A 20,201-nucleotide genomic window follows, 5' to 3' on the forward strand; every position below is an offset into this window, starting at 1 on the left:
TTTAATACTAATAATTATTTTGATTAAAAAATAAGGTAAATAGGAGTAATATAGTAATATATTAAATATTTTCATTATATAAATATAAAATATAATAATATATTTATACTAGAATTTAAAATTATCCTTCAATAATAATAGGATAATAATATGATTAGTAATATATTATAATATAATATATATCATTAATATAATATATAATATCAACATAATAATATATATATATATATAACATTGACATAATATATTGATGGTATATTGATATATCAATTTTTTTGCTAACTTGAGGGGTATTTTTGTCTTTAACTTTCAACCCAGGATCACTGCCCTGGGGTGATCTTGGATTTCCGACCTCAAGGACGGGTATCCCATCACCGAGTTGGGGGGTGATTTGAGGAGTGGAGGTGATTTAAGATCACTGCCACGTAGGATCACCGTGGTACAACCAAACGTGGTGATCTCATCACCTTCACCCATATCACCCTTGATCTTAGGACAATCACCCCATACTAAATGCCCCCTAGAAAATAAAAATTAAGATTATAAATTCATGTCAATGTTGCTGACAGAATAAGATGGTGTTATCCACAAAATATGAATATATCTAGCTAATTCTTGGAATAATAAAAATGTTTATGGTGCGATATTTTTGGTAAGAAATCAAACTTAATGAAGATACTTTTCTCCCTATTTCCATGAAAGTTGTTAGATGATATTGTTCTGTTATTATTAACTATTTTTATTATTATGTTACCTATTGATAGTCATTATAAGTCTTTATTTTAATCCTAGATAAACCCAATTTAGCTACAGCAGAACTGGATAAGTAACAACTAATACTATTTCCATTACAATCTTTCACCAATGATTATATAGCGAGTCTTCTAGTGAAATCTTTTGAAATAAGAGAAAAGAAAACAAAAGGTGGCCACCATTAAATTTTTTGGTAAACATAAATGATCGCCCAATATGATAGATATCTTGCATGACTTGGCATTCAATATTGCTTCCAAATTATTCAAGCCTACATCACTTTCACACACACTCCCCAGCCCCAAGAAAAAAGGTTTTGGAAACTTTCATTTGAACGCTAATGTCATTGATAACATAAAATAATAAAATTAGGATTCTCAATTCATGTTGATATCGTTAATAGAATAAGATGGTATGATCCGCAAAATATGAATACATCTAGCTAATTCATAGAAAAATAAAAAACGTGTATGCTGTCATATATTTTTTCAAAATAAGATTTCATGAAGATACTTTTTTTCCTATTTACATGATAATTGTAAAATAATATCATTCTAAGATTATTTATTACCTTTTATTTTTTAAGTATCTATCTTAACCCTAGATAATCCAATTTAGCTAGAGACAAATAAGGAGGCATTATTTCCATTATGCTGTCGTTATTAAAATCTTGTGAAAAAGGAGAAAGAAAACCAATGGCCACCTCAATCCAAATGTGAGGGTCACGAATTTTGTTACATGGAAGTTGGCCCATGATGCAACATCTGACTGCTTCCTCGTGGAGTCCGAACAGGGTCCCCCACCTGGCAACCTGCGACAATCGGTCACCATCACAACCTCTAATTTTAGCCCACCATTAATGGCCTCCTTCCCCTCCCTGCCTTCTAATTAAACCCCCCCTCTGGCCAAAAAGGCCGTTTCGGGAGCGCATTTAAAGGCTGCCAACCCATAACCGTAACCAATTCCGGATGGTCTCTCTCTCTCTCTCTCTCCCCCCACGGCTGCCACTGCCCACCTGCGACCAAAAACGAGTCAGTTGCATTCTTTTAGCACCCTGGGCAGGACCACCACTTGACCGGTTTTAGCCGGTTATTTTCTGACTGTAAACCGTCACCACCTCTCATCAGAATGTCTATATAAGAAGGGCCTCCTATATGGCCATTTTAAATTGTAAACCAGTTCTAGCCTCTCATCAAATTGTCTATATAAGCATCTCTATCTCTCTCTCTCTCTCTGTATGGTTCATGTGACTTGCTTGTCTATTTGGCTGTTTCTTTGGTTCTTTCTTATTCTTCCTCTCTTTCTACTTTTCTGTTCATTTTGAATAGTATGGTGGTGGTGTTTATTTGTTTTTCAGGTTTTTCGTTCAAAACATCATTGTTTGATTTTATGTAGTTTTATTAAATTCCTTGTTGATACATACAATCAAAATAAGAATGTTTTTGTTTTTTGAGAAAATGGTTCTAACCACTTCAAAACAACCAGTTTTCACTTTCATGTCTTTAATTAGTTTTCCATACTTTAAAACGTTTCTTTCTTTAGTTTATATATATATATATATATATAGCTAGCATCTCATAGGTTAATCTGTATAAACATGGAAAGATCTTTCAGTACATGCAAACGATTGGGTACTTCGAAACAATATTTCTTTCTGTTAATCTTTTACTTGCAGCTATTATGATTAATCTATATGAACATGGAATGATCGAACGTTTCAGTATAGAAAAATGGTTGCATACTTCCTTTTGTGAGCAGAATGATGGCATCGTCTTCAAAACTAATTTTCTGGAATATTCTCTATTTCCTCCTCTCTGGTTTGGAAATTTTAAAGATTATGATGTAATGGTATGTTACTTGTTGGTTTTAGTCTAAACCTTAAGAAGTCAACAATCGCAGGGGAGTTTCCGCAGCATTCACAAGGTAAACAAAAGTTTTCACTAGTAGATTAGTTTCATTCATATTTATTGGCATCCATGCATGCATGTATACATACATAACAAGCATATAGTTTCCTCTTTTTCTTTTTCTTTTTGATAAAGAGCACATGGTTTTACATCAAACGTTTAGATGAATAGAAAACTAATGTAAAGAAAAATAAATATACACATGCATAACATGAAATTCATGTTCATATTATAAGCATGAACAATATATATATAATAGAGATACGTGGATTCCTGCACTTAACCCTGACTTTTCCATAAAAAAAAAAAAAACAAAACAACTTTGACTGTGGATATCTTTCCCTTGGTTGTGGTGATGTGTGGGAATAGGATGGGTTTGTTTCATGGTCTCTATGCATTAACCTGATGGCTGCTTCAATGAATGTACTTTAAATGCCTTTGATGTCAACTCTTAATTCAATATGTGTCATGCATTCCACATGGATGCATGCATGTCATTTTCCATATTTTGATGGTGGTATAACTTTCTAATACAGGATGCAAAAGGGTGGAACCCTAGATGAAAGAAGATGACAGAAGAGAGAGAGCACAGCCTGACATTGGCGAAAGAAGCGGGTTCGCTCTTGGGGGGATTGTGCTCTCTTCTCTTTCTGTCATCACCGTCTCTAGAGTTTTTGCCTGCGCTTTTTCTGAAGCCTTAGTCTTCTTTTGGTGCATATCACTTCCTGATATCAGCTGCTTTGCTCTTGCATTCGCAGTCATCCGATCAAGGACTCGAGGTGAGGATTTCATCAAATCAGTCCCTATTTTTGTTTATTGCAGTGGGTTTTCTCCGGAAACGTGTATTAACTCTATTTGGGATAGTCTTGGGCAGGTGGAAAGGAAGCCTCCATGGCTGCAGTCCCATGCGATAAGTTGGTGGTGGTCGTGTTTGCTTGTTGTTTGTTCTTCTTCTTTTTTTCCCTCTCTCTTATTTTTAATGAAAACAAAAATAAAATTAATATTTGCTATCTTGCTTTGATAGAAACTTTTGTTTCTATAATTTATTGATCTTCTCTTTATTTCTCTGTAAAAGCTGAACTGAGCAAGGTGTATTAATTTGTTAAAGATGGATCTGTGAAGGTGAAAATGGGAAGCATCTACCAATGGAGACATGGAGTTGGTCGTGTAGTTTTAAGTTTTTATCAGTAGCGAGTTAAATTCCTCGGATTGGGGTTATTCTCAGGTGAACTTGTGCATGTCCAACTTTTTATATATCTTATTGCCAGATTAATGTCTCCCAAAGAAAAAAAAAATAGAAATCATGTAAAACTGCAAGTACCGTACATACATATGTACGTATATACATATATGCAGATGTACAAACCCATGCATACGCGCACATATGCACATACCTACTACATTTATACGTAATATATATATATATATAGCTTATGATGCTACATCGACTTTAATATAGAGAAATTTGATTCATTTTCTATGTTGTACTAGATTAGGCCTGGTTGACATCATGGAAGATCTCGATCCGACCACAAATAGAATTTGAATGCAGACTTTAGATCCAAACCAACTGTTTATATTAGGTTATGATGAAATTTCAGGGGCACTAAACCTATTTCCATCCCCTAAACAAGATTTATTTCAGTCAAACAGGCTTAGTTTGACTTCATGGCCCAGTTTAGAGCCATTTATGTTCGCCACCTCAACTTGGTTGGCGTCCAAGTTGAGGATAGTCACAATTTGTTAGACTGGGGTAATTTAAATAACTGGCACAAGCCTTTGGTTTATTAATATATGCATTTGTGAACTTGTATACCGCGATGTGTAACATTTAAAAACTTTATGTTTGGCTATATCATGCAATTATCATCGCTAGGATCGATCATTTGTTGTGAACTGTTTCAGAAAATCCAAATGATCATTTTGCTAACTATATCTAACAGTGGATGAAGGTGATGTATAAAGTTTCGTCCAACACTACCATGGTAGATTCCAGATGGAAAACAAGACATTTTAATGAACTAGGTTGAAATCTTGAACGGCCAGTAGCAAAACACAGATCGCAGTTGAAACTACAAATAACCATCAGCAACTATTTGTGGTCTGCTTTAAATATACTAGTCGACATTATGGTGATTATTTATATGTTACATCAACATGCTATCTACTGCAGGAATTTTGGACTTCGGCATTATTAGAAAAAATGTTATGCAGCTGCTTGTGGTATTAGTACTTCAATATTCTAAGGTGATTCGTAAATATAATTGTTGCATGTTTTTTATTGCTACGCGCTTCAGAAAGTATGAACTACTATCACAAATGCATCTCCATAAGGATCAATGCTTGGAACTGAAGATCTGAAAACTAATTTGCGGCCATATGGAGATCCCTGTATATCAATGGCATGACTGCAATACTGCTTTTATGTGCCATGGAAAGCTAGTTCAGTTGCTGACTTGCTGTAAGCTTCGCAATGCAGAAAATCTGATCGCACTCTTTGCACTAGATCATGCATGGTCACGCGTTTTAAAGCATGTTTGGGCGGTCCTCTGCATGCAAAAGACTCAGATGGTCTTTCAGGCAAAAGATCCAACACAATCCCCATTGCGAGAAGGGGAAAATATTTTGGCTTCTAATCGAGCTTAAGATGGACATGATGGCATCTTAAACCCACCGAGTCATGGAGGATTGTAGCTAGGACTACTTGATTTGGGCAGGACTTAGAGAGCAAATGACTTTAATCTCGAGAATAGAAGTCGATTATTTACCTATTCACCTTCATCATTTTCTGAACAATATCATCTGTTACACAATCCACTATATATACTGATGTCAGCACACATGCAAATAACAATAAATTTTGTTAAATTTCTATGAAAACGTTAACTAGAAATGTTGATTCAAATCCTATAGGCTGCAACTGTTGTACACGAAGATCAGATTTGTTTCATCCTTGACAATCCAAACTGCACTTAGAAATGTATGTCAGAAACCAGAATGACCACTCAATTAAGATGAAAGGCTCTTATACAGTGTTCTTGAGCTCATCCCTAGTCCTTGAATAGCATAATATGCCCAGTACCTATGCAGGTTTCATCAACTTCCTATTCCACATAACTCTACTAACCAAGAAAACCACCCTCATGCTCCTCAGCCTGGCACTAAGCAGTTAAACCGGCAGTCATATCATCCTCTCCTTTCAGTCCAGCAGCACCATCCTGTAGCTCTGTCATATGGACAAATTTGGTACATCTCACCAGTACAGTGGTGTTGAGGAATTTGAGCATGCTGCTTTTGAAAGTATCCAACATCTGTACAATTAGCTGCTCATGTTCAAGCAAAGCATCATGTGCATTGGAACAAGCTTAATACTAGTCTCTGCAATAGTAAATGATATTTCCCGCATGGTGCAGCAGCATTCACATTACCGCATTTCGTAGATTGTTGATTGAAGTCCCGAAAGCGCTCCTTTTGGGTCTCTAACTTGAGAAAGCCACAAGTACATATAATGAAAAATAGTGCAATTTTAAGGCCTCCAAGCACATCATCATAAAAAGGCAGAGTACAAATACACGAAATGAAAAATAGTGCACTTGTAAACCCTCCAAGCACATCATCATTAAAAGGCAAAGTCTCATATCTGATCTGAACATTAAACACATGATATCAAAATATTGCACCAGTTCTATCTAAATATAAATAGTGCATCCCCATATTTACAGAATTTTTTGCAGCAAAAATACAGCACATACCTTGCCGGCAGCTACTCTTTCAATTGTACAGGTCCCCATTTAATAGCACAAAACAAATTATCTAACCGGGAAAAACTTTTGAGGCTTCCTCGTTTCATTGACATTCATGCATGGAAGATTCTATCCTAACCAGCCTTTATGTTCATGATTCGTATGAATAATGGTGGAGATTAAAAAAAAAAAAAAGAAAAGAAAGGGGAACAAGCCAATTACATTCCCATCATAATATGAGCAAAGGTAGAAAATTTAATTCACCAAAATAAAAGGTACAAAATTATGATTGCCAGAAAACTTATTGACTGTAAGGTAGACAATGAGCAATTACATTCCCATCATAATATGAGCAAAGGTAGAAAATTTAATTCACCAAAATAAAAGGTACAAAATTATGATTGCCAGAAAACTTATTGACTGTAAGGTAGAAAATGAGCAATTACATTCCCATCATAATATAAGCAAAGGTAGAAAATTTAATTCACCAAAATAAAAGGTACAAAATTATGATTGCCAGAAAACTTATTGACTGTAAGGTGACTCTAGTTGTAGGGCAACTTTTCAACATTGTTGCAGAAGGATAGAGATTCAAGAGACTGACGAACTGTGAAAAATGAAGCTCCAAAAGATAAAACCTACATATCTGAAATTCCACTTACAAATACAATGCCATAGTTGATAGAGATCTTTGGTGAATGCAGCAAAAACCAGCACCACCTTAGAGAGTAAAGGCAATCAATCAAGAGTGACATTTCCATTCTACAAATGTCGCCCTCAATTTGTTTGATAGTAATACAGTAGACAATCAGATAATCACTGGCAAATGGGACCAAAAATGTACTGCAGCCTGTCTATGCGATATTACCGTGTACTTCTGACCTGCTTTTCAAATAATAATTTGGAAGCATGTAAAGAATCTAAAATATCTTCACATGAAACTTGGTGATGAGATTGCCTTTTGGGATCATTTTTCTTTCCAATAACCTGTTTCACAGCAGGTGAATTGTCTCCTGGTGTAATTTCACTACTACTGGCAAATTTCTGGGTTTCCCCACTCCCATTTTCCACTTTGGTCTTCCATCTAATGCCAACTGCTTCAGCTTGATCCACAAACAAAACCTTTGATATAGAAGAGCCACAAATGTCCCTATAAGTCTCATAATTGGCAGCATGGGTGTTGCCACCTTCCAACAGCTTTGCAAGAGGGTGCAACACTGATATCGGGTCATCATTGCTCTCCAAGTTATCCTTCAAAATCAAAAACTCATTCACTAAGTCCTCCTTGCTGAACTGAATAAGCGCAGCAGTTGAATCCACAAAAAAAATCAATGTGATGGAATCTGGACCAAAAACTTTACACACGCATTCCTTCAAATCCTTGGGCTTGATATTGGATGGAAATCCCCAGACAAGGACAATGTTTGAAAACACTATCTGAGGATATCTACGCTTGTAACTTGAATCAGGATTCTCAATTCCTGTACTCAGATCAATGACTGTTCCACTGTTCCAGCTGGGGTATAGAAGATTCATATAGTTCTGGATCTTATCATTTTTGGAAAAATCGATTGATGGTGAGTGGAGTTCAAATTTCATGCCCAAGTGACTGCATGCCTGAGCAAAGACACATCCGGTCATAAAAGCATCATACCCTGCTTCATGCTTGGCACCTGAGTTAAAGCAAGATGACCTGCAGGAGATACACAAACAGAAACCCAGAATTTTTACTTTTTCAATTTTGATTGATGAACTCAGGAAATGGGGCAATCAGAATATTATGATTACAAGTTGACTGAGCTGTACAACTAATCAGAAACCTGGAGAAAAGCTATCAAGTAGGCTGGTTAGCTACAGAATTAAGAGCACAACACAGGTAGGTCATTGGGCTATTTTATCTTTTCCTGTTGCATTTTGCATGACTAGTCAAAAGCACTACAAGAAAAGACATTTAACTAACAACTCACCTGTTAATAATATAAAAGCAAATAGAAAAACAGACACTATGCCTGCATCACTAGGCAACTAGATTCCTTCAAAACTATAAGCACAGGCTTCTCAGTGAAGCACTGTGGAACAAAAAATTTTGTGTCTGCTATGTCTTATAAAGTAGTAACTGTTCAATCTCAACAAGTTAAAAAAATGATCTCCTGCAGGTATTGTTTTAACTTTTTCCATTTGGCTGAAAAGAGAGCAAGACCGCATAACACAAGGCAAGCCTGTGAAAATCCGATTTGCAGCCATACAACTAAGTTTTCTACAGAAATCCAGAAACAAAATTTTCTTTTTCCCCTACAATGAAGAATTGTAACAAGTAGATGCAAGAATGGTATTTTAATATATATTTTTAAACTGTTATTTTTGGTAAACATTGACTTGAAGCTATGGCCAAATGAAGGTCATTGTTACTTTGGGTCAAAATGAGATGACAGGGCTGAGTGTGTGCACTTTATGCCTTTTCAGATTCAGATTCAATGTGAATAAGAACGAAAGAGGGGGAAAAGAGTAGAACAAATACCAAATTCATAAATGCCAACATGCACTAAGGATCTAGAAGTAAGTACCATCAATAATATAAGCAGTTACATGGAACTTGTGCAACGGCTCTCATAGAATGAGAAATATTTCCACAAAGTGAGCATGAAAAGTATACCCGGTTTCATCTGCTTGCACCTCAACTTTCACATATGAATTAGAAGCAACATGCAGGGATGGAGAGGAAATCCTTGGGCACAACAGCGAAAAAATGGAAGAGAGTGATTTGCTACTCCTTTTCATCAGGTACTGAATTACATGGCTGGAGTTCACGAGATGCCTGGTATCAATTATGCGTGGGAAATTTTTGTGCACAGCTAATGCAAATTCGACCATTGATGAAGGGAGAGGACCAAAAAATTTGCAATATATATGTGCAATATCTGTTTCATGTGAAAGAAGCGACTGAGAAAGACATGGTAGATACATGTTTATATATAAAAATAATTTGAGAAAAACGGTAACAATGCTACCACACATGGGACCATCCCCCAGCTTACATGCTGATGAGAGGTGGCAACCAACCGAACCCAGTATTGTTGGCAACAGGTGCAAAAACAGTTATATAAAAGAGACGTACCTAAAAAACAATTGTGGCCAACAATCAGTTTTTCTTCTGATGTGAGAAGATCTATAACATGGCGAAATCCCACAGCTGACCTAACCCGTGCTTCTGTATTCCTGAGTAGATCTTCTTGGACCTCCTTCTGTGACATAGGAATGCCAAGTTTTACTATATTTGTTATGCAGAAACAAAGAAACAGATTTAGAAGATGGGGTTCCTAAAAGCAGTTGCCTTCCTTGTCCTACATAAAGGAAACAACTAACAATATCACCATTAAACAACTACTTGAAATAATTGGGCTTTTCTTTAAATTAATAGTTTCAATTTTCTTATACCATCCAAAATAAGTATAGCAATCTTTAGATTAAGGTAGTATAATGTTCAGCATATGAGAACACTAGCTCTTAGTTTTCAAGACCATAAGGTTCTTGCTGGGCCTTATTTTTACTTTTTGCAAGGACTACATTGGCAACATCAACAAACATGCTCAATTCACAGGGGGTCTAGTAGAGTATTTGTTTTGTATCAATTTCATAAAAACAATCATTGTGACACACAACGAAAGAAAATCTGACACCAATTTCTTTTCAATGATGAAATAATAGAGCTTCCAGAGTCCAGAACATATAGAAATTTCATTATCTAGAAGAGTAAATTTATAATTTTTCATGGATTTTTTTTTTTCCAGCCAAGTTCTCTACCATGCAAAAACAGAAATTTAACTGTGGAACAACTAAAACCATATAACCTGATACTGGCTGATCGATTTGGGAATTTGGGACTAGAGATGGAATGGGAACAGATGTAGTTTGCCAGCTTATAATAAAAGCCAACTACTTTGCATTCTTTTTTGTATCATACCCTAAGAGATGCCTTGTCCTCCTCAGAGTCTGTGTATACTACTATCTTTTTCCACATGGCATTTTCATCAACAGAACGGACGTATACAAGGTCTTTGAAGTGCTTTCTTAAAACCTGTGGACTCAGAAACAAATAGTCAGCAGAATACATGATAATACATATCAGAATATAAACTTAACCTGCTATGATGTTACAAAGAAAGGAAAAACAAAATTTCTGCAATCCATAGCTGGTGAAAATGAATAGTTGATTAAGTAAAGAATTCATAGGATTTTAACTGTTGCTCAATATCTTGGTATCAGCATATTTCTTGAATTTCAGGTTATTCATTGATATCTGGTTTTACATCCATCAATCACCTAAAAAACCTCAGTGATTGGAATGATTGTAATAAATGATAGGGCAGGTAGAAATCTTTGTGAGTTAATAACATCTACCATCAGCTTTTACCTCAACAACCACCATGCCCTGTATTATGTCGCTTTCCTTCCATATTTAATGCAGTAGTGAATATGATGCACATGCTTGCAGCGAATGAGTTGGGAAAAGTTCATAACATATCCTGCACTTCTGCAAAAATAGCTGCAGGCCCATTTGAGTTTGATATCTAATCTTGTGATTGGAGTTGGAAAGATGAACCTCATTTTTTAAAATTGGAGATGAATCATGAATTATGCATCAAGGATTGTAATCAAATGGGCATAACTTAAAAAATTCTGAAGCCTATTGCCATCTTTCATCAGCATAATTCAAATCACAAATTAAATCATAAACATCACCAGATATTGTATTGGTGAAGATATGAACCTGATGGATTCCAATTTTATTTGGATCAAAATCAGATTACAGAACTATGATTTTGTTTTTCTGGATGTGATAGAATAGGCTGAAATGAAGACCCAAATTCATCAAGCCAACAAACGAAAAGAGCCCAGCACATATAGCAATTTAATCTAGATGCAAAATTACATCACTGAAATACTTGGCATGCAATCTTGGGAACATATCATGTTTGAAATTAGGATGAACTGGCCATCCTAAAACCTGGACCTTGAAATTAACAGCCAAATTGATATCATAATCAAGAAAGAAATGCAAAATTTAATTTTGATGGAAATATTAAAATTGAAGAGAGAAGTGCAAGTAGGGTAAGTCAGAGAGTGCTGGAGAATGGAGATGCATCATATAGTGGGTAGCACTAGAAAGACTATTCGGTAACAAGTTTTGAAGATTAACATCTGGACTAGAGGGATAAGAAGTTCTCAACAGAACTAGAAGAAAATAAGAATCACAGAGACCTGTTCAATTCTTAAAGCCATGTTGATCATCAAAGTAAATAAAATGTAAAACAAAATTCATTACCAGCCGAATCAACTTCAGTTGGTGGGAGCTGAAGCCATCCAGCAAAACTGCCGGACGCATCTTAAAGAAAACTGTCTGAAATTGCATTTTATTGCTATCAGAATTTTCTTCCAAACGATAGTTCTTGGCTGGACTCTTTATTAATTCATCACACCATTGGTGGAATCTGTTCTTCATCCGTTCAGTGAAAATAAGATCAGCAGTTCTCAATAATGGTATTTCTACATGCTCTTCCAGGTTATATAAGGAATTATTGAATTCATCCTTGTATGCTGAAGATAAGGTCTGGAGAGCTTCTGCCTCTTGTGCTCTGGATAAATAAGATATTCCTGAGATTATCCAAATGTTGTAAATACATGAAGAACATAACCATTTAACAGTATCTTGGTAATGAAGACTGATCAGGTGTATGACCATAAGAACAATATAATAATTAACTACAATTGGGTCAGAAAGATCAACTAATACATATATGGCACTAGCACACTCGGAAATAGGTGCTTCCAAGCCACTGGACACTCTGATGGTAGACCACATATCATTAGCCTCCCCAGTAACAATGACAGAAACTTGAAGATGCAGAATGCAAGCAAAGATGAGCATCATTAATATATACTCTTAATTGAGACCGTTATGCTAGCAATGCATACTAAAAACTATCTAAGAGCATGGAGCAAAGTATTCCAGACCTTCATGTATGCATGCATTGAAATCAAATTGATATTTGGCGAGAAAGTCTATTGAAGTTGTCTGGCAGAGAAATTCATATGATGGTCCATCGACTGGAAGTTCCTTCCGAGGAAATACATAGAAATTGTGCCTGCCAAGTAAAACAAGGGAGAATGGTAATCATAAAAGAAAAAATGCCATCATAAAGATACATACGTACAAAACATTAAAAAAATGGTAGCAATCAGAAAATTTATTTCATCACCAATCAGTTAACTTCCTAATGAAGGCTATCAACCTAGTAACCAAACATGCCTATTGATGATCAATAAATAAGTCACCACTGACTAGAATAATCCTTATGCGAATCATGTGGGGGAAAAGAAAGTAAAAGATCCTCTAAAGAACAGAAGCATAACAAGACAGAAAAAAAAAGAAGATAAAGTATAAATTCGCACATAAAAGTAAAAAAATGTAACTCTACATAGCCGACCTAATTCGTCAAAAGCACTTCACGAGGAGTGATGTAAGACGGTCATCCAAAGAAAACAAATACTAGGAAAAAGCAGAGCTGAGAATGCTTAAAAACAAAACAATTTTGGTTATAGATTATTGAATTATAGCGTAGAATTCGCTAGATATCCCCTTGGAATGTTTCCAGCCATGGAGAATAAGGAGACTCTACCAAATGATAGCAAACTTTTAAGCTGCCCGCAAAATGTACCTATGTTCCTGAGTTGCATCAGCTGGTGAATAAGGAGATTGAACAAAATAATAAGATTCATAAAAAAGTTGTTGAATGTTGTGCTTTAGGTTTGCATTTTGGCTTATAAATTGGTGCCTCAAAGATAAAAATATGTTGGTATGTCAAGAAATGCCTTCTTTCCTCTTCATCTAGCCATCTTGACTCATCCCAATAATACAGAAACCTAGAAAGGTTGCTCCTTGGTAATTTAAGCTCAAACTGAGTGACCAAGTAGCATTCATGGCAGGCCCCACATTTTGTGTTAAAAGATTCCTTGGTTCAAAATATCAACACCAATTCAAACGGTTGAAAACATATTTTGAGCCAGTTGCAATGTCGAACTTTGCCGGGCTAATTGTTGATCCATAAGCCATCCATTAAACGAAACAATAATTGCTGCTTAAGATTTAAACTAAGCCTTAAAGCTAACCTGTGAAATTATAACAATTTAAAATTACAAGAAGTCCTCAAAGATATGCCTACCATAATCCATGAGTCCCTAACATGCTGACATAATCAATAACCCCCCCGATCCTGTGAATTGGATCAGATGGTCTTTCCCTCCCTCCCTCTCTATGTCTGTGCATTTTCATGCGTGTGTGCATTATTGTATTTGTCTCCCTCCCTTCTTGCATTCAGCCCAACAACTAACAATTATTATCCCAATTGTTTGACATGCCAATCAACAATAAGTATTAGAATATGAGCAGCACTTAGAACGGTTGACATATGATGTGACAGTACTTCCATTACAACGTCCTTCAGTAAGAGAAATCAAATATACATGCAAAATTTCGAACATTCCATTGATGTGACTATGACATTCTATCCGAACTGTGTAGTGTCATGTTCAAATCTCACAAATGCCAAAATAAATTTACAATGGTATTGATTCCGTGATGGAGGATGTCTGAGCAGATGTAAAAGGTTTTCAAAAGCAATGCTAAAGGGACCTGCATCGCAAAATAGCAATTTCTATCACTAAATAATTTATAATTGTCTTGAAATTTCCTACCTACATTTTAAAAAGGTTTTTAACTGTTAAAGAACAGATAATTTTTTATGCAATGCAAGAAACAACGAAAAGAACTACTCTTTGGTTTCACATCAGCAACAACACAGGGATTACCATTCCGCTTATGGGCTAATAGCAACAGTAGCCACCGGAATAGCCTCTAAATCCGTCAATTAAAGCTTCCAGCAGTTTATTTGCTGTTAAACAATATCCAAAGCTTTTTTTTTAAAAAAAAAAGAAAGAACTTTTTGAATAACAAGCAAAATGCTCCTTCCTACCCGCAAATCCCAGTTTTCTCTTGGTTGCAGTTGTACCGCCAAATAAAGTTACACTCCAAACCCTACCTTACTAAAAGCCAAAACCCTAGCACTTGGATTCAAGGAGAAAATAACTCACGGGTGCGCGATGAAGGAGCCCTTGGCCCCGTCCCACCGAAAGGGGCAGACCCCGAACTGCACCACGGCAAACTTCTCCGCCGAATCCTTCACCTTGAGGTACCGGACGTCGGAGCGGTCGAACTCAAACGCGTCCCTCCACGGGGCGCTCGTGATGCCGGTCATCTCGAGATCGATGGCGACAAAGTCCGCCTCCCGGACCCGGAGCCGGAGGTCCTCCAGCGCCGGCTCGAAGTTGGACTTCGTCACTTTCTTCACGGCCACAGCGGTGGTGGCGGCGGCGGCGGTGGCGGAGGAGGAGAAGCGGCGGCAATGCACCGGGTGGGAGCAAGCTAGGGTTAGGGTTCTCGAGAAAGCCGAGATCAGCCATCGGCTCCTCATTTCCGCTGCATTTCTCTTCCAAACGCGGGAGAGAGAGGGGGAGGGTAGGGAGAAGAAGCAATCCGGGGACAGCCGTCGTCTAATTATAGGGTTTGACTCCGGTGTTTTTCTTATTTTATTTTATTCTATTATAATTTAATTTAACTTATTTTATCTTATTTGAATTTTTGGAATATTTCTTTTAGTACATATATAAAGATTAGCAACCATTTGAGTAATTTAAGAGAGAGAGAGAGACATGGTAAAGTCCAGTTTATTTCGAAGTCAGAATCCAAGAGGGAGACAAATTAGAAAGAAAGATATAGATTCTAATTTATTTTGGGGTTTTTATGAAAAAAATACTATGTGCAATAATTAAAGATGAAAAAGATAGTGAGGTAATTATATTTTTAAGATACATAACATAGGAATTTTGATATAAAATTAGATAGATGGAATCAAAATAGAATATGTTTTAATTTCAAAACTATCATTTTTATACATAGTATAGCCATACAAATTAAAAAGAAAAGGAGCATGGCCATAAATCTGGTATTCAAGTTTATACAGGCAATGAATAATCTCAGTGTTGAAAAGTTTGATCATTTTTTTCGGTCAAATCAAATTACATAAAACTCCTGCTACAGATGATCATGTTAAACATGCTAAAGATTAAGCAAATTCTTATAAAACAAATAAAATACAATGCTAGTTCTGCTATAATTGCATTCTTATGAAAAAAATATATATACATACTATAAAACATACATACTTCTTTTTCATATTCAAATCCTTTTACATACATACGGAGCCATAATTAACACTCTAGCATAGGTATGATTGGGGCATTTAAATATATAGAGAACTAGATCTCCATAAAATCTAAGATTTTAAAATATGATGCAAATATAACTAAGGGTTTCCATGGCCAATATTACTGCTACTTAGTGGATGACATGATACAAGATGAATCAACATTTTGATTTATCTTGGCCGAGATGTGAGGGCCAAAGAAAAATTTAAAGAAACAAAGAGAGATTAGAATTTAACTAGTACATGATGATTGACATGTTGAACTGTCCTTTATCGCCAACCATCATTGAATTGGTTTCAACATTTAACAAGGAACTCATGTAACTTAGCATTGGAGGATCGAATGCATCCTCTGTACTTTTTTAAATGTCAAACCCCTAGGTGGAATTTTATACACAGAAGGTCAGGGATATGTGAAGCACCAAAACTGATGTCAGATTTCTTTGGCCATCGTTTGGTTGCAGAGTTCGTGTTTCAGAAACAGAATGTCATGCTCGTACCAAGGAGATCAAAAGGATTGAGACATGAAACAGATACGCATCACCTGAACAAAAGCATGTTTTTTTGTAAAAAACAACAGTTTTACAGAATGCGCTCAAACATTAACCGAGGAAAATAATCTGCAAAAACTCATTTCTAGCAGACTTGACATCACTAGACACTAGGACAAACAAGAATCTTAGTCAAAGAGTGGCTACAGTGGTCAGATCATCCAAGAAATGTGGGGTTCCGAAGGAATCAAATCTTCGCACAAGGGCTAAAGCACAATGGGGCACCAAATTAGTGATAGTACCCTTCGAGCTGGAAACATCACCCATCAATTCCAACAGTGTTTTGCCATTCAATCAGGTTTTTGGTCTTTTCTATTGATAATAACATCATCTCATGAATTTTACAAATGTATGGCATCTTAGTCTTAATGGCAAAGCTGGTGTCTTGCTCACAAACAACTTTGTAGAACATCATGAACAGAGTTGATGCTTCCTGGACTTGTTATTTGACTAACTTTCATAGGTTATCTTAGTGAAACTGTTGCTTTCGCATCAAGAGATTTTAGAGATGAAAGCCTCTCATAATTTCAAGGGCCTTAAGTAGCTGTCAAAGAATTTTGTGAAAGAATCATCAATGTCATCTTCAACAGCTGTCATTGCTGGCACATATGCACCTCTTCTGATCTCTTTCTTGATACATGGCAGATCAAGATATTCCAATGCTTCAGTTTTCCAAATGCCTGTTTGCCAATCATGAAGTGATGGAGCATGCATTCATGACATTGATGGGGCATTACTCACCGGAAAAGGTCTATACCTGAAAATATTAGGCAATGGTGAGATGATCATTTAAGTTCTTATATTTTAAAAGAGATCAAAATGAACATAGCTATCAGCACCTGGTTGCTTTGTTTATTTTTGGCCGTCTCCACTCCAATAATTGAGCACATTTATCCTCCCAAAACATGATGATTTGGGGATTCTGGAAAATTTCGCTTACCTGAAGTGGAAAACAAATAAAAGCTCAATAAAGACTAGCAGTAGCGACGGAGCTGCTGCCTAAAATGACTATGAGATGCTTCAAAGTTTCAAACACATTAAGAAATATCAGCAAAGCTGAAAAAATAATTGGAGGTCAGGCTTAACTAATGGATGTGAAATTCTACATGAAATTTCATCATGTGGAGATGACCACTGAGCGACCTATGTCAAAGAGACATATGCTGGAATCTTAATCAATCATGTATCACTCATGTATTAAGATTTCAGGGGAAAATATAAGGTATCTTCTTGCTTAGTAACCAAGAACCATAGGAAATATTCAGGTACGTGGCTCTTACAGGGAGCTTAGCATGGGTAGTCCAAGGATCGAACTAGCCGCGCTGCAAATGACCCATCCATCCTATGCTTGACTGGATTTGAGAAAAGGAAACCTTTATCCGTAATGAAATCTGGAGGCACATATGGATGGACAGGATGCACAACAAATTCCTGGAAAATAGGTATGCAAAAAATGACCAATCAGCAATGATATGATATAAATTCTGAAGTCATACATCAAACCTCAATCACTTGCAGGATTGGGAAGAAAGGGGAAAAACACTTTGATTATTTCGAAAAGAACATAAATGATGACAGGAAATATAAACTATAGTTAAACTAAAACCAAATACTGGATAATGGATATAACCATGATCAAATAATTGCCAGCAATAGCGCCAAACTCCATCTAAAACTCATAGATTAAAACCATTTTCCAACATGACATTAACAAAAGCCTTACATTAATCAGCAATCAGATGGTCAGACAACGATCAAATGTTTTTAACAGGTGAATGTACTCAGAGCCACCTAAATTTGCTGCTTACATTACTAACATAAAATACAAGTATAGTCAGCCGTGTTTTTTCAATTAAAATGTTCAGTAAGAAACAAACCTCAAATCTGATCCAACTTCAGAAAGTTGCCAAATCAATTATAATTCTCCAAAAGAAAAAAAAAAAGAAATGTTTTTTGCATAGACCCTAACACATATGTTCCGCACAAAGAAATTGGCATTGAAAAAAGTAAAGCTCAATACATCCTGCAGGGTCAAGTTGGAATAAAGGCAAAACTCAGTATTCAGAAGATACAAACAGAAGTTTGTACAAAACTAAAAATGCATTTATGAAGTTGTTGACTATTGATGCTACAACAAAAGATACTCCAAGTGGTGCAGTTAAGAGCCCATACGGGATGCCTCTGAAGAAATGCTGCAACCCGCTCCTCATTTTCTTCAGGATCAATGGAGCAAGTACTGTACACAAGTATCCCACCCGGCTTCACCAACCTATGCATGCACAATGTGATGTTAACAATGTATAAGAGGAGTTGCTTCCATTGGAACTACTCCAAAAATGTCAAACAAGTAATAGACTGGGCGCATCAACTGCTTAAAAGATGCAGCGCACAATAGAATCTTTAATCATATGCCAATTTCAAATATAGAAGTTTAAAGCCAAGGATCCTCACATGGAAGCTGCATCAAGAAGCTCGTCTTGCAAATGCTTCAACTGCTCTAAATCTTCTAATTGTCTATTCCAACGTAAATCCGCTCTCTTCACAAAAAAGGCAGGGAAATCTCATCAAAATTCACCAAATGATATATATATATATATATATATATATATAGAGAGAGAGAGAGAGAGAGAGAGAGAGGTTACTGAGACTGGACACTTCTAAGAAAACAACCTACCACGTCTTTTATCTACTTTTGTCTCATTGGAAAAATAAACTGCTTTGGAAGATGACAGTGCATTAGTGTTGCCAAAAAGGAGAGCTGATAATCAAAATAACTACCTTGGAAAGAACACCTGTTCCAGAGCAGGGAGCATCCAAAAGGACTTTATCAACCTTTACATTATGCTTTTCCTATAAAAGAGGAAATTATCCATGCTAAAAACTAAAGGAAAAAAATAAAAAGAGAATGGCAATCACATCACATCATCCTAGATGGTTTACTCACAAGAAGAAACAGGAAAGAAGATAGAACAATAGTTTTTGAATTTTCTCATTTAGCAAAATCATATTCTGCATTGGATTGGGTGGCATATAGGTGTCAAAGGTGATGTGAAATAAAGTATTTGAACATAACATGTTAATAAAATGGCTGTTTGCTGTTAGAATCAGCAAAAAAAAGCAATAACCCTTTGTCCACTTGTGAAATAATTGAAACAAAATATAACATGTAGAGCAATTATAACAGTGAAAAGGATGGCAGGATGTCAAAGCAAATGATTGTCAACTTAAAGATGGACCATCGAAAAATTATACCAGTACTTGAAGAAATTAGAAGATGAAGCCAAGCTTCCAATCAAATCACTCAAAATAAGATAGATAAAACTTCATATTACAGCATTAAATGTCATAATCCTTTGATACAACAAGCAACTAATTCTGGAATTGAGATTATAATTAGCTCTTTCAACTTGTTTGTCTAAAGTCTAAACTCTGACAACCATTACTTACAGCATATAATCGAAGGTCAGCATGGGTTGTAGTGACCACATTAGTGACATTGAGTAACTTGCATGCCTCTTTGAGAATCCTTAAGCGACCTCTATTTATGTCAATTGCCATTACCGTACCTGCACCACACAAGGTGTCTCTGAAAATCAAGTTACTTCACTCCACGGTAAGACCATATGCATAAAAACCTAATGTAGAAGATCAACATGGCTGCAAGAGGAGGCAAGCTATATGTCAGATTAAAGGTGATCCACCATCAACAAAGAGTGAAGAAATATCCAACAGAAGAGTAAGATACTAATATAGTTAAATAGCTTGGCACATATTCTTCTTCCTGTTATAAGGGCATCTAGATATAACAAAGAGGTAAACAGTAAGGATTTTGAGATTTCATGTTTCATGTTTGCTCTGACTTCAGTTCTACTTGAATGGCTTAAACCATTACTAAAATAATATCAATGTGTCAGTTCATCTCCAATT

The 20,201-nt window shown here is 36.0% G+C and overlaps 2 protein-coding genes and 1 long non-coding RNA gene across 8 annotated transcripts in view; 1 reads left to right on the forward strand and 2 right to left on the reverse strand.

Moving 5' to 3' along the window:
- The first annotated feature begins 1,984 nt into the window (after positions 1-1,984).
- On the forward strand, positions 1,985-3,944 carry LOC120104417. 2 transcript variants are annotated; one of them, XR_005506849.1, is made up of 3 exons: positions 1,985-2,676; positions 3,197-3,439; positions 3,525-3,944. It is a non-coding gene; the product is annotated as an uncharacterized LOC120104417 (long non-coding RNA). The 2 variants fall into 2 exon arrangements; XR_005506846.1 differs by having other exon boundaries at positions 1,985-3,439.
- Positions 3,945-6,752: 2,808 nt separating this feature from the next.
- LOC120103915 (poly(A)-specific ribonuclease PARN-like) lies at positions 6,753-15,002 on the reverse strand. 3 transcript variants are annotated; one of them, XM_039130290.1, is made up of 7 exons: positions 14,552-15,002; positions 12,416-12,546; positions 11,727-12,055; positions 10,365-10,478; positions 9,519-9,642; positions 9,057-9,321; positions 6,753-8,096 (listed from the first exon to the last, which is right to left on the reverse strand). In XM_039130290.1, exons 1-7 carry the CDS (start codon positions 14,929-14,931, stop codon positions 7,268-7,270), a joined length of 2,172 nt encoding a protein of 723 aa, XP_038986218.1. In that variant the 5' UTR covers positions 14,932-15,002; the 3' UTR covers positions 6,753-7,267. The 3 variants fall into 3 exon arrangements, with proteins under 3 accessions (XP_038986218.1, XP_038986214.1, XP_038986220.1); XM_039130286.1 differs by having other exon boundaries at positions 9,519-9,645; XM_039130292.1 differs by lacking the exon at positions 14,552-15,002 and having other exon boundaries at positions 9,519-9,645; positions 11,727-12,036; positions 12,416-12,545.
- Positions 15,003-16,263: 1,261 nt separating this feature from the next.
- The window catches only part of LOC120111926 (probable ribosomal RNA small subunit methyltransferase B), a 32,056-nt gene continuing 28,118 nt past the window's right edge, over positions 16,264-20,201 (reverse strand). For all 3 annotated transcript variants that reach the window (XM_039130296.1, XM_039130295.1, XM_039130293.1), the window contains 7 exons: positions 19,722-19,840; positions 19,053-19,124; positions 18,726-18,811; positions 18,447-18,543; positions 17,555-17,705; positions 17,114-17,214; positions 16,264-17,031 (listed from right to left, as the gene is read on the reverse strand). In XM_039130296.1, coding sequence (XP_038986224.1) covers positions 17,562-17,705; positions 18,447-18,543; positions 18,726-18,811; positions 19,053-19,124; positions 19,722-19,840 — 518 coding nt within the window. In that variant the 3' untranslated portion in view covers positions 16,264-17,031; positions 17,114-17,214; positions 17,555-17,561. The remainder of the gene's footprint in view (positions 17,032-17,113; positions 17,215-17,554; positions 17,706-18,446; positions 18,544-18,725; positions 18,812-19,052; positions 19,125-19,721; positions 19,841-20,201) is intronic.

The sequence above is a fragment of the Phoenix dactylifera genome, chromosome 1 (assembly GCF_009389715.1).
Source record: "Phoenix dactylifera cultivar Barhee BC4 chromosome 1, palm_55x_up_171113_PBpolish2nd_filt_p, whole genome shotgun sequence".
NCBI lineage: Eukaryota > Viridiplantae > Streptophyta > Magnoliopsida > Arecales > Arecaceae > Phoenix > Phoenix dactylifera.

Coding starts and splice junctions, on each gene's coding strand:
- LOC120103915 (XM_039130286.1), bottom strand. CDS start 14,931: ATGAGGAGCCGATGGCTGATCTCGGCTTTCTCGAGAACCCTAACCCTA. Junction 12,547..14,551: donor GGCTCCTTCATCGCGCACCC/GTGAGTTATTTT, acceptor TTTACTTGGCAG/GCACAATTTCTATGTATTTC. Junction 10,479..11,726: donor AACTGAAGTTGATTCGGCTG/GTAATGAATTTT, acceptor CTGAGTCCACAG/GTTTTAAGAAAGCACTTCAA.